A 13,465-nucleotide genomic window follows, 5' to 3' on the forward strand; every position below is an offset into this window, starting at 1 on the left:
CTTCAGGTCTGGGAAACTAACTCGGGATGTCACTGCTAAATACAGGGTGGAACAGATTATTCAGCATGAGTAGTTAACACATATTTTGAGGGACCATTCAAGATGAAGAGACTTGTTGACACTTCTCCAGTCATAGAGAGGAAAGGAACGAGTGGGAATTGTAAGTGGGTTATAGATTGTTGTTAAAAGCCATAAACCCAGTGTCTCTATTCAGTCTGTGATTTTTAGTGTCTAGTAAAGTTATGAATTCACACTTGAGACCTTTAAGTTCATGCCCATAGCATCCACATGGACGAGTTATGGCACAGCGCTTTGGTGTGGGCTGCTATCAGAGGTGAAAGTAAGCCGGTCCGGTCCAGTCTGGTCCGGTCCTGTCTGGTGTACCAGCAAGAGCCAGTATGCCGTGCTGGACCGCAACGGCTTCCACAGGGGGGATTGAAAGGGCTCAGAGCTCCCCACCGCTGCGGGCAGCCCAGAGCCCTTTGAATCCCATCCGCAGCTGGGATTGAAAGGGCTCAGAGCTTCCCGTGGCTACGGGCAGCCGAGAGCCCTTTGAATCCTGGCAGCAGCTCCAGCGGCCAAGCTGGGGCCAGGATTTAAAGGGCTCAGAGCTCCCCAGGGCTGCAGGCAACCCAGAACCCTTTGAATCCCGACCACGGCTCCGGCACCCGGGCTGGGGCCAGGATTTAAAGGGCTCGGGGCTCCCCTCAGCAGCAGGAGCTCTGGACCTTTAAATCCCTGCCCCAGCCCCGCAAAGCTCGTGGTTCCCCCTGGCGGCCGGAGCCCCGGGCCCTTTCATTTGCCCCTGAGCCCCGGGGGGCTCCCAGCCACCTCTTCAGCTGGGAGCCCCTGGTTGATTGAAAGGCCCTGGGTCTCACAGCCACAGCTGGTGCCCCAGGGCCTTTAAATCTTGAGAGAACACGCCTCTTCTGGGCAAGGTCATGCCTCTTCCAGATGAGGCCACGCCCCCTCAGGACTCCGGCAGTACCAGTAAGTCTTGTAAGTTACTTTCACCCCTGGCTTCTATTCACATCCCCCTAGTCTGAACTGCCGGGCAGGGCAATCATGCCCTTAGTTAGCAATTCTGTTAATCTCAAATGACCTGGAAAAGAATCTAGGTCTCTCCCCTTACTTATATTGGCTTTTTAGCAGGTCTTCACTACAGACCTATATTGGTAAAACTGCTACTCAGGGAAGTGAAAAATCAACACTCCTAAGCAACATAGTTATACCGACCAAATCCCCAAGGTAGAGGGTGCTGTGTCAACAGGAGGACTTCTCCCGTTGACATAGCTGCCACCTGCGTAGGAGGTGGATTAATTACACCAACGGAGAAGCTCTCCTTTCGGCATAGGAGCGTCTTCACTTAAGCGCTACAGTGGCGTAACTGCATCTGTGCAGCTGTGCTAATGCAGCATTTTGAGTGTAGACTTGGCCTTTAGGTCTTCCAAAAGTAAAAAGCAGTATCAATTATTTCTGCCACTGGAGTAAGCAAATGTGACTAAACATACACTGGGAACAGATTTATTGAATAAGAAGGTACCACTATTGCATAGTTGCTTTTCTGATGGCAGTCATGCTGTCTGGAGGAGCTCATAAATGTGAGTGCCAATCTTAGGGCAGACTGTCAGAAAATAGGGCAGACTCCCCAAATGGGTGGTATGTTCTGTAATTAGATTTCACCAAGCCAGTAACAAATGTGCACTCCTGAATCATGATACCAGTATTACCATGGATTTACAGACAGTCCCCTAAGGCTCTCCAGCCTATCTTGCCACCCATACAAATAGGTCTTTGTGAGAAAAGGTTATTTAAACCAAAATCACACCACATCAGGTAATTCCCTATCCCAAAGAATCAGCTACTTACCCCTGATCAATTGGTACTCTGGATCTCACACCAAAAACAATGCTGGCAGCCAATTCTCTAATAAACTAACTAACAATTTATTAGCTAAGAAAAAGAAATGACAGTTATTGAGAGGTTAAAGCACATTGGCACAGCTGTACCGATACAACAGTGCTGCTGTGAGAGCGCTTGTGTAGCCACGTTATGCTGATGCAAGAGACTTCTCCCATTGACATAACAAAACCAGCTCAGCAAGTGGTGGTAGCTGTGTCAGTGGGAGAACATCTCCCACCGACATAGCACTATGCACATGAGCGCTTATGCCAGCAAAACTCATGTTACTCAGGGGTGTGTTTTTTCCACACTCCTGACCAAAAAAAGTTTTGCCGACATAGGCCATGTCTACCTTGCACTTAAGTCTATGAATTCCCATTGTTGAGCTCAATGGCCCTTGCTCTGAGGTTAGTGTGATGGGGTGTCACAGTTAGCACTCTTTTTTTATTCAGAGTTGCAAGGCTCCAATCACGTCTGATGGGTAATTTAGTTACAGGGATATACACAATGTAAATGTAATTACAGGGGCATACACAATGTCAGTGTAATATAACAGCAAACAATCTTTCATTAGTTTTCACATAAACATGTTCTCATCTTAACACTAACACACATTTTTATCTAGGGTTATCTAATTACATAATGTAGTGCTATAGCAGCCAATAGGTTAGAGATAAGTGACGACAGTACCATTAATATTTCCTTTGAACTATAGATATGGTGCCAAACCGTATTACACAGGAAGACCACATAAACCTAAGCGCAACCTTGAGTGGGGCAAACAGATTCTTCATATTTTAATAAGATTTGAAGTCCTCTGTATTGATTTGTATTTTAAGATCAGCTTGTTTCGTATGTATTTAGATAAGTTATTTCTATGTACAGTGTTATCTGTTTACACAGTTGTATAAATTAAAATGATGTAAACATGATGACAAAAATGCTAATGAATCAGCCGATAGTGTATTGTATTGAAGCAGGCTGTGGGCCTTATGAAATGCCATGTACCGCCTGCAGGCCGTAGGCTATACTAACACACAAGTGAGTTGGTGATTACACTACAATATCTTTTGACACACCTTTGAATTCTATTGGAATATGAGTCAATTAGCTTGAATACACACTAATACACTTAACACTTCTTTGATATTCACCTATGGCCATAGCCTGAATTGGTCTGTCAGTGTCACAGTGATAATCACACTTTAAAACCTAGGAGATGGCAAATTGCCTATGTTTACTGGTAGGAAGAACAACATACAGTCAATGTCTGCTTTTATTATGAGGACACCCATGTCAGAAGACGCATTACATAAATTAGCTGATTGAAAACTGGAAAAAACCATTCAGAATTTTTACCTTTTTGCATTTTGGAATTTTGTCAATTTGCAATTTGAAAAATTTCAGCTTGCAGTATGGTAAAAAAATTCTCCCCTTTTTTCTTAGTTTTGAAATTTGGCATTATGTTGAAATCTGAAAGGCTGTAACCAGCTCTAATAGGTTCAGACATGAATCAACCATAACATATAGTCTTCAATCTGTAGTCATTGATGGAGTCACACTATTACCTTACCCATAGATTATCCTATGTTACCTGGGCCCTCTTTTAGGGCGTGTGACATTATTAATATAACCTGTGATGGAATAATTATTGTTGCAACCACTGTTGTATATTTGCAGCAAATATTGTACAAAGGTGGTTGTGTAAGGTGTCTATGGAAAGGTTATGATTTGCTGATTATGATTATACTATCTGTATGGGTGTATCATTTTTGTAGCTGAAATTATGAATATTGGCTCTGTATTTGTATCTCAATGTGTTTTGATTCTGAAGCAGCCTTAGTAAAGTATTTGGTCAGCTTTTTGAGAAAGGAATTTGCAAATTAAGTGCCCAATCAAGAAACTCTTAATGGACAATGGACCTTGGGCGACTTTCAAGATAGCATGTGAGCAATAGCTGCCGCCTGTAAAGAACTGAGTCATGTGTGGACATGTGACTTGCCCATGCGACTCCAAACTCCATTTTGCTGTAATTTTCCACAGTAAGAACTAAGACGTGGAAGAGACTATAAAAGGCAGCTGCCTCATCTCCATCTTCTTGCCTCTGCTTCTTGCCTCTGGAGGGACTTCGCTACAAACTGAAGCTCTGAACAAAGGAATAAATGACCCATCCCACCTGTGGATGTACTCCAGAGACTTGAGTTAAATCTGCAGTTTATTCCATGACTGCTACAAGCCTGAACCAAGAACTTTGCAATTTAACCAATTCTAGCTCTCATCTATATCTTTTTCCTTTTATGAATAAACCTTTAGATTTTAGATTCTAAAGGATTGTGCAACAGCATGATTTGTGGGTAAGATCTAATTCGTATATTGACCTGAATCTGGGGCTTGGTCCCTTGGGATCGGGAGAACCTTTTTTTTCTTTTACTGGGGTATTGGTTTTCATAACCATTCATCCCCCTAATGAGTGGAACTGGGTAATACTGGGAAACTGGAGTGTCTAAGGGAATTGCTTGTGTGACTTATGGTTAGCCAGTGGGGTAAAACCAAAGTCTTCTCTGTTTGGCTGGTTTGGTTTGCCTTGGTGTGCAACATGGCTGTAACTGCCCTGCTTCAAGCAATTTGTCCTGAATTGACACTCTTAGAAGTGTCCCACCACAGCCAGCATCATTACAGGGCCACATCCAAACTTGCATGTGTTTGACTGACGTGATAGACGCTGGAACCCAGCTAGTCCTTCTATTACTTCTTGCTTCAGTAAGCACTTTTGTTCCAAAAAGTGACTCCACTGGTCAAACACTGTTTTCCTATGAGCTGTGTAGGTGCTGCATTGTTTGTTCTCCTTTTATCTGTGCCATTTTGTTGCTGTGAAGAGCATTTCCCCCTCTCTCCCTGCCCCATCACTGGGCTTTAAAGCTCTTTGGAGCAGGCCTAAAGTTTCATCAGCACTTGTCACATCTAGGCTTTGCTCTGGCTCTAGTTTTAAAACACCTGAAACTGTTCGTACTCCTACGTCAGCCTTTACCCCTTCAAACAGGCTACTGTCTGGATATCTAAATAACGCCTGTTTTTCTCAGCATATTTTTTGCCAATGACTTCTAGCTTAGACGAGGAAAACAAATGTGCAGTTTTCCTTGCTTTCTGAACTACTGTTTTCATTGCAAATCATCATGCTTTTCTGAAAGTTTCAACACTACTTTAGTTCCTGCCATAGGATGAACTATCCCTCTAGGAGGGACAGGAGTTCAGCTGTGACTGTCAGGCTTAGCCCATTCACTCCCATAGGTGAGTAAGGATCACAGACCTGTGGATCGTCCCCTTAGGCTGGGGGGAGGTCCTTTAGCAGTGAGCGGGCTTTGCCCGCCCACTTCCTGGATACCAACAGGATAGGCAAGTAAGGATGGGGAAGAAGAACATGTGATTACAGAACAGGCCAGCTGGGGAACATAAGGACAGCCTGAATTCACTTAGAGACTCTTTCCCCTTAGCTTCTAGTTATAGGCTTGGGCAGGCAGCCTGCTGGGAGTAGAAGGAAAGTTGCAGTTTAGGGAGAGAGAGCTACTAGGAAGACAGCTAAGAGCTTTCAGGTATGATGCAGAATGCCTGGGACAGAAAACCAGCAAGGAGCAAGAGCCTACTGGTAAGAAAGGACCTGAAGCAATTAAGAATCTGCTGGTTGAGAAGCCTCGCAAAGGACTTTGAGCCTGGATGAAAGGGGAATCCCTGACAAAGGACTAACTGAGCTTGAGGCAGAAGGTGGGAAGGCTTTGGAAGTTGGTGTTTGTTAACGTCCCAGAAGGGGAGAGTTGTTGAAGAAAATTCCCACAAGATGAAGCTTTCTTCCCTGAAGAACAAGGAGAAACCAATGCAGTAGATAGGGCTAATGCTAGACAGGTTAAGTGCTGCTACAATTGCTAACAAAGCAGCAGGATGTAATCCCATGTTCTCCTGTGCTAGTCTTTGTCCTTGTGATAGGTGCATGCACAAAGTGCTGGTGAGTTAGAGGCATAGATCCAGATTCTGATCTTGGCCCGAGGTGCTCAGTGCTGTAATTCATTAATTAGTGAGACAGCTACTAGGGAATGTAATCTGCCCTGCAAATGTCTCCTGTGGCACTTGAATTCTCTGAGAGTACTTGAAAGTGAATATCAGTCAGGCCTTACAAAACTATCTGTTGTAGAGTTTCCTTGATCCCCAGTGAGTTGGGCCTGCCTGATTTCTGTTGAAAGTTTCGATGGAATCTATATGTTCCTGCAGAACACTTTGGTTCTGTTCATGCTGCCTGAGAACTTCCACCCCACTCTACTTTAAGTATTCCTTTGTATTCTGATAGCCTTATACAATATCTCATAAATGGACCCTTTCATCCCTACACTTGTTTTACTAAACCAGATAAGAGTTACACAGATGCTGAGTTAATAATAGTGATAGATTGCCCTCATTGCAGATTATATCTAAGGCTCTTTCTCATTTACATTAAGGCCCCTTTACAGGGGTCTGGCAGAGTAGGCCTCTGTTGTAAATTCTTCTTAATATTTGTGCTAGGAAGATTTTTGTTTAAACAGAATTATGGATTAGGGGCAGTTACTGATTATGAAAGAAATTCACTATTGAAGGAAATGAGAAAAACATAATTCTCTTGGCTATTGACTGAGAAATTTGGACAGCAGGAACAGATTTAGTCTGGTAACAGTTTTTACCTTTCTGGGTACTTTTAATTAAGAAAAGCATAAGATGCTTCTATCAAATTGGTTTTTGTTATAAAATAAGCTTCTGGAGAAATGTAATTGTCTCATTTTTCAACTTACTTTTGAGAGACAAACTAGGTCTCTCTCTCCCTCTTTCCCTCCCTCCTTATCTTCAGAGTTCTGTAAAAGCTTTTTTTAAAGCAAAATGTGTTGATTTTTAATTTGAAGTCTTTTATATTTAAAAAGAAATTGAATCTTTGTTTGGGATATCTGCCCATCTAAGGATATCTGTTAGAAGTTAAGAATCCACAGAGGAAGATTATTATTAAACTTGTGATATGACTTTTTTTATCAAAAGGAATAGTCAGCAAAATAATCAACTGACTCTGACTTCTCATTCTCACTCATGAGAAACAATCACTCTAGAATACTTAATGATAAATATCAGAGGGGTAGTATGGATCTGTAAAAAGTGAAAAAGTGTCCTGTGGCACCTTATAGACTAACAGATGTATTGGAGCATAAGCTTTCGTGAGTGAATACCCACTTCAAAACTTATGCTCCAATAAGTTTGTTAGTCTATAAGATGCCACAGGACATTTTGTCGCTTTTTAATGATAAATTTAAACCTACTGGTTATATCCTAGAACATCTTTATTCTGTCCTTAGGTGTTACAAGCATTAAAGCATTTATTTCTGTAATTACAAAGAGTATTGTGCTACAAATTCTACAAAGATCTGTAATTTCCATATATGTTCCCTTCATAAATCTGAGCTTGTGTTTGAGCCTAACTGGTGATGTAATGTATTGGTGAATTAATATTTCATGTCTAGAGACCTAAATTCAAGCTAGGTCTCAAGTGTAAATAACGTAAGTCTAATTGTAGTTTCTTCCCTGCATACCAACATTAATGCAGGAAGGATGTAAGTAAATATAGTTCTTATTTGTGAGGCTCAATGTCCCAGTACAGAACAGCATGATTATCACACTCTGCTGAAAAGACTTCCAAGTTAGGATAGCAGGTGAGTCTAGATTAGGATTGTGATGCACTGATAAAACACTTGCCTGCATTATACCATACCTGTAAGAGCAATTAGTTCCTCAATTTCAAAAGCATTAAATTAACCATCTATAGTATTTGAAACAAACAAACAAACCTGAGCTCATACCTCTAGTCTGGACTGAATCACTTTTTGCTAGATCCTATGCATGAAAACATTTCTTAAGATCAGTGTAATACAGTATAAAGAGAGAACAACTTGCTGTTACATAATCACAATTGGTAGAAAACTTGAGACCTCCAATAGTGTCTCTGGATGAATCATTTTAGCAGGTAAGGATCAGATCACCTCAGACAACTTGCTGGTTAGGTAATATTTTTTCAAATAATTTTAAACTCAGTGGCAATTAGTACACCATCTCACTTATCTATTGTATGTCACAAGTCTTGCATTTAAGTTTACAGCTCAAAGAATAAAACATGCTTTTTACAGTGTATGTAGATTACATACTGATGGTTCTGCAGGAGTATGGCTGGGATCAGATTATTAGGTAGCTATTATAGTTATGTTACACTGGACATGGTTTAGCACTTCGATGACAATAGAAATGGAGAGGTAAGGGGAACTAAAGCATAACTACATCAGATAGATGAGCACTCTGCATTATTATTCTTTATGATAGAGTAGTGTCTAGAAGCCCCAACTAATATTGGGACCCAGTTATGCTAGGCAGTGTATACATACTTATTTAAGCAGAGATTGTCCTCAAGAGTTTGCAATCTAAATAGCCAAGACTAAGGCTGTGAGGGGGAACAGAAGGACGAAGGCACTTGTCCATGGTCAAACAATAGGTCGGTGGCAAAGCTGGAACTAAAACCCAGGTCTCCTTTGTTTCAGGCCCATGCCCTAACCCTTGACTGTGCTGCCTTTCTTTCTCTGTAGAAATCTGGGTTGCTGACACTAATTAAGTTCATATATGGATATTTATAGTGAGCTCTGGCTGAATGCATGGCATTTTTATTTTACAGAGGTCAACAGCCAGCAAGACTTCAGGTGCTCCTTCATATAGCAGATGGTCCAGCTCACAGCCACATCAGGTAATACATGCTTTTTGAGGAGAACATGCACCACACTGTATTATAATACCTGTAGGTGAACACGATAAGCACCATATGCTTATGCTGCTCTGTTATTTTTAAGTACTAATCAACTGTGGGTTCTGAGAGTTGTCTGGTTTGCTTGACCCAAGTGGGCCAATTTGAGTGATGACATAAGCAGGCACAATGCCACTGAAGTTGGTGGTGTTTCTGTGACAGGTGTACAGGCCCACTGATCACTTGGAGGGTCCTCACAGCTATGAGTCACCTTCTCTAAGATGCCACTGAGTAGGCTGGAAGGAGCAGCAATGAAGGACGGTTCTGTCATATTTCTTATACTGGTGATTAATTTGACTCACTCTTTGGAGGCGATTATATCCCCAATTGAGTTCAGTCATGTCACTATCCCTGCTACACCAGTGTTTTGCACCATTTAAAACAGTAAATGAGAGAGGTAATCTGATGGGTGACAGGGAAACTTGGGACCCACTACAAACACAGACCCAGTGCTGATACAAAGAGCAGGGAAGCAATGAGACAGCAGCCAACCAGTGATGAAATTGTTAGCAGCTTCACTTTTTTTTTTACCGTCTTCCCCCTCCACCCTGAGTATTGAGAGGAGACCGTAGTCAATTCAGTCTGGTAGAACAGAGGGAAAGACTGTTGTAACTGTAGGCAGAAACATAATTCGGTTACTTAAATGAAGGATTGACCAGCTTAAAATGTAACCTTTTCCTTAGGAGGACCTCATGCAAATAAACCTGGGTGCTGGTTTGTTTTGATAAAGGTACGAGTACATGCCCCTAGAAGTGGGGAAATGCCCAAGGTGGCTTTAGTTTTGCCGTCAACTGGGATTTGGCTTTACACAATTAAAAGTAGAGATAGTTAAGAACGGGGTCCCATTTTTATTCAGGCCCTGAAACTTCAGTATAAAGAAGAGACTAGATAACAGGTACTCTAGAGATTAGAAACAATCACGCCATCCCCTTTGCTTTCTGTTGTTGATGAGCATGCATGCTTGTTGAAATGGAGAAGAATCTTGCTCTCTGCTCCTCATCAAATAGGATTATGGTTACTGCCTGCAATGTGGCAATGGAGTGCACACATGCACATTTTCAAGGAAGTCCTATGACCTGTGTTATACCGGCAGTCAGATTAGATAACCACTTGAGTCACTTCTGGCCTCAAAATCTATGAAGCTGAAGTTGGGACTAGCCCAATGCCTGGGGTGTATTGTTTGTGTGTCTGTTCACCTGAGTAGCTGAGAAATCAGAACTGCCTTTCCCCTTCATTCTGAAAGGTAGTGTGTTTTACTATGGGGATTTTTTATTTTTTATAGTGGCTAGAGGTTTATCTTCGGAACCTGTTAGCCTTGACTGTGCCTTTAGTAGGGAGGCTAAGTACAGGAAGTTGTCAACATATTCCCACTGATGTGCACAGAGCAAACCCAGCCATGAATATTCTTGGTGTATGAGTGCAACTCCCTCTTAATGTTAATAGGAGAGATGCTCCTAAATCAAGAATAAAATACCCCTTTAACAAATCATATGAAACACATTTGGTACTCTATACACTTGATTTTCTTTTAAACAGAGGGGAGGGGTGGAACATAAGCACACAGAGAGTGTTTGGTAGCATTAGAATCTTGTTGAAGCACTAGCAGAGTTGAGAGATTAACTACTAGGAATATTGTTTAAAAATATGCTTAGACCATCCTGCATCTGCTGGAGAAACCTTGTCCTATTATATTAAAACATGCCTGTGGTAATTCTTCTCCACCTGCATTATACTCCCACATTGTAATCTTTCTCTTCCTTTGTCATCTGCACTCTAATCTTTCTTTCTCATCCATGTTTATTGTAAACCTTTGTCTTTTGTGCTTTGGGTTTAATAAGCTTCTAAACTTGCTCAATGGAATTGGTATTTGCAAAATCCAACTATGGGATGTTTGGCAGTGCTATGGCTCAGTTCAAGAGTCCTGATGCTGCCGTGCACTCATGTTTTGAGATCAGCAAAAATTTTTTATTGGATCATAGGTTTGTATTGTCTTGTCTCCTGCAAGAGATTATGTATAGTTTACCTAAACATTTTGAGAATAGTTTTCCAAAAAAGAACAAGATTAAAGTTCAAATTCATATTGTCTGTATATTCTTGAGCCTCGTGCAGTGAACTCAAGGCTTTTTCCATATACATCTTACAAAAATCCATGCAAAAATCTAATAGAACTACCCAACTGAGATCTTTGATAATCTAAGAAATGTTAAAAGTTAAATTAGCTTCCCTCCCTCCACCAAGTTTTCATTTTAAATTTCCATATGTGTGTGAAGTTAGATGGCACATTGGGTGAGAGATTTAAAGGGATTCTACAGGCGGGTCAATGAATTTGGGAAAACGTGCCACTTTCAGTGACACAGTTTGCTTTGTGCAAATGTAATAAACTCATACGTACTTATATTCTGTATTGAATAAGATGAAACATACTTCTCTACCTCAAATGCACTATCTAGAGAGATTTTTAATAAGTTCCTTTTAACTTCTGGCTCTGGGTGAGTGAGTGGTAATGCAAGTTTAATAATTTTGATGGGAAGCAATGTATGTACTTTTTTAGCTCCTGGAGCCAGGGCCAGTGTCTTGTTACAGAAGATGCCCTTGGAGTCTGATTAAGATGCACCTTCTGACTATATAACCTGTAAGATGTGTAAGGCTGCCCTCTTCTGACTGTCTCAGAAGTGTGCCACATTTTCTGTTTTATAAATTTTGCCAGAATGATCGACTAACATCAATAGTTGGATAGTTAAAAAGATTGATTCCGGAAGTTCAACAATAAGCTTACAAAGCTATAAAAATCCATATATGTGTATCTATATTAAACTGACTGTCAAGGAACTTTTAAAAGTCTTTATTGCTTGGGGACATTTTAAGACCACTCCTGATTTCAACAACTAGAATCAGTGATGGTTCAGTGGCAACAGTGATTTCCATAAGTTTGTGGGATATTAATTTTAAAGAGGGGACTGATACCTGTCCCATTAAATACATTTCGGATAGTACAATGTGGCATTACGTCGTGTTGTGATGGAATGACTTTGTGATAACAGTATGCAGTATGTGTCCTGACTGAATATGTCATACTGGCTGTGGTATTCCAGGATCCTGGTCTGACTCAAGCTCAGTGGAATCTCTTGATGTGTCAGTGGGACTGCAGCAGTTTGTCTGGAGGCTTTGAGGCTAATTTAGTCCTTACATGGTACTTTCCAGACTGTGTGCATGCCCATTGGAGGTGCAATTGGTTGTTACCACTAATGCTGGTGAAGCAAGCAGTTGGAGAAGTGATGCCTGTCCGACATGATGACCCAGTTGATTTCTAGTACAATGTTTATTTCAAGAAGTAGGACTACTTCTGGAGTAAGCCTCCTGCACTAGTATGTCCCCAATGGAACAACATGCTTGTCTCATCAAAAGTTTTTAGCTATGCTACCAGTGTTAGACATGAGGTGTTAATAGTATTGTAGCTCAGCTGTCAGTAGCAGTGCTCCTAATGTCCAATGACATTGGCACCTGCCTTCCCTCACTAGTAATACTTTTAGAACTGGATGCTAGACACTCTTGCCGAAGTATAACAGGTGGAGAGTGCACAGAGGAGAAATGGGTAAAGGGGAAAAACAATGGCAAAAATAAGAGAAAAGTAAAGAGGACAGGGAAGGGAGTAGAAAATTAGAATGAAGATAAAGATTTTTTCCCTGCCTAATGCTTCTTTTGAGTCACTAGCAAAAGAGACGGTCTCTACGAAAGGCCATTTAATGGTTCAGGAAGTGATAGGAGCAATAGGCCAGGTGACTCAGCTCTCATCTAAGGTAACTGAGGGCATGATCTGCCTGAGGTGCCACCTGTGCTGCCATTGGCTACACTGCTGAAACAAATCCACCCAACTTCTCCACCCTGAAGTAGAAGGAATAGGCTGGTTAGTAAGGCAAGAATTTGACTCAGTCAGATCGTGGGCTGCCTTTTTTCACTCTTAGGCAAGATGACAGGACTTCAAAATGCTTATAAAATATTTTGCCCATCATTGATAACTGTCCATGTGGACCTTGCTGTTGATTAATGCACTTTGATCTAATCCTCTCTAGTCCACTTTCAAAGAGGACTAGATCAAAGCACATTACTGAACTGTTAATGCACGTCAGCAGGGTCTACATGGAGAGTTAGTCTGCGACGGGCTGATGTGGGGTAGATTCACACCCCAGCTTGCCACAAACTAATATCTGTGCAGACAAGTCCAAAATCTCCTGAGTCTTATCCACTGGACCACTCTGCCTCTTCTAATTGAGCAGGCTGTTCTATTCTGACCAGCACTACCGAGGTGATTCAACATCTCTACAACTTGGTTCATTTTGTTTCAGAGTAATATTTTGGGATGAGGTGATAAGTGGCTCATTAAAGTATGCTGGACATTAGGTGGGCAAAATCACTTGGTTCCTATTGAAGTTAGTGGAATGAGAGCAGGCTCAGGCCCCCATGCCTTTAAAAGAAACACTAGCAGACAAGAGAAAAGAAATGGAGTTGCTACTTGACAAAACACTTCTGTATAGCTGATGGCACCACATGACATCACGATGCAAGTTTCATCCTTCAGTGTTGGTTTTAACAGTCACAAAGCTTTAGAAAGAAACTTAAACCTCTATCCAAATACAGGCTTCTTACTTCTGGTAGCTTCTCTGGGTTGGGGATAGATGAGAACATGCAGAGGTAAACTGTTCTTTCTGTGCCACATGG

At 41.4% G+C, this 13,465-nt stretch overlaps 1 protein-coding gene across 1 annotated transcript in view; it reads left to right on the forward strand.

Moving 5' to 3' along the window:
• Positions 1 to 13,465, forward strand: part of LOC115644955 (putative uncharacterized protein DDB_G0272516) — a 330,288-nt gene that overhangs the window by 153,471 nt on the left and 163,352 nt on the right. The window contains exon 3 of the mRNA XM_030549383.1: positions 8,624 to 8,692. Coding sequence (XP_030405243.1) covers positions 8,624 to 8,692 — 69 coding nt within the window. The remainder of the gene's footprint in view (positions 1 to 8,623; positions 8,693 to 13,465) is intronic.

This window comes from Gopherus evgoodei, chromosome 2 (genome assembly GCF_007399415.2).
Source record: "Gopherus evgoodei ecotype Sinaloan lineage chromosome 2, rGopEvg1_v1.p, whole genome shotgun sequence".
Taxonomy (NCBI): domain Eukaryota; kingdom Metazoa; phylum Chordata; order Testudines; family Testudinidae; genus Gopherus; species Gopherus evgoodei.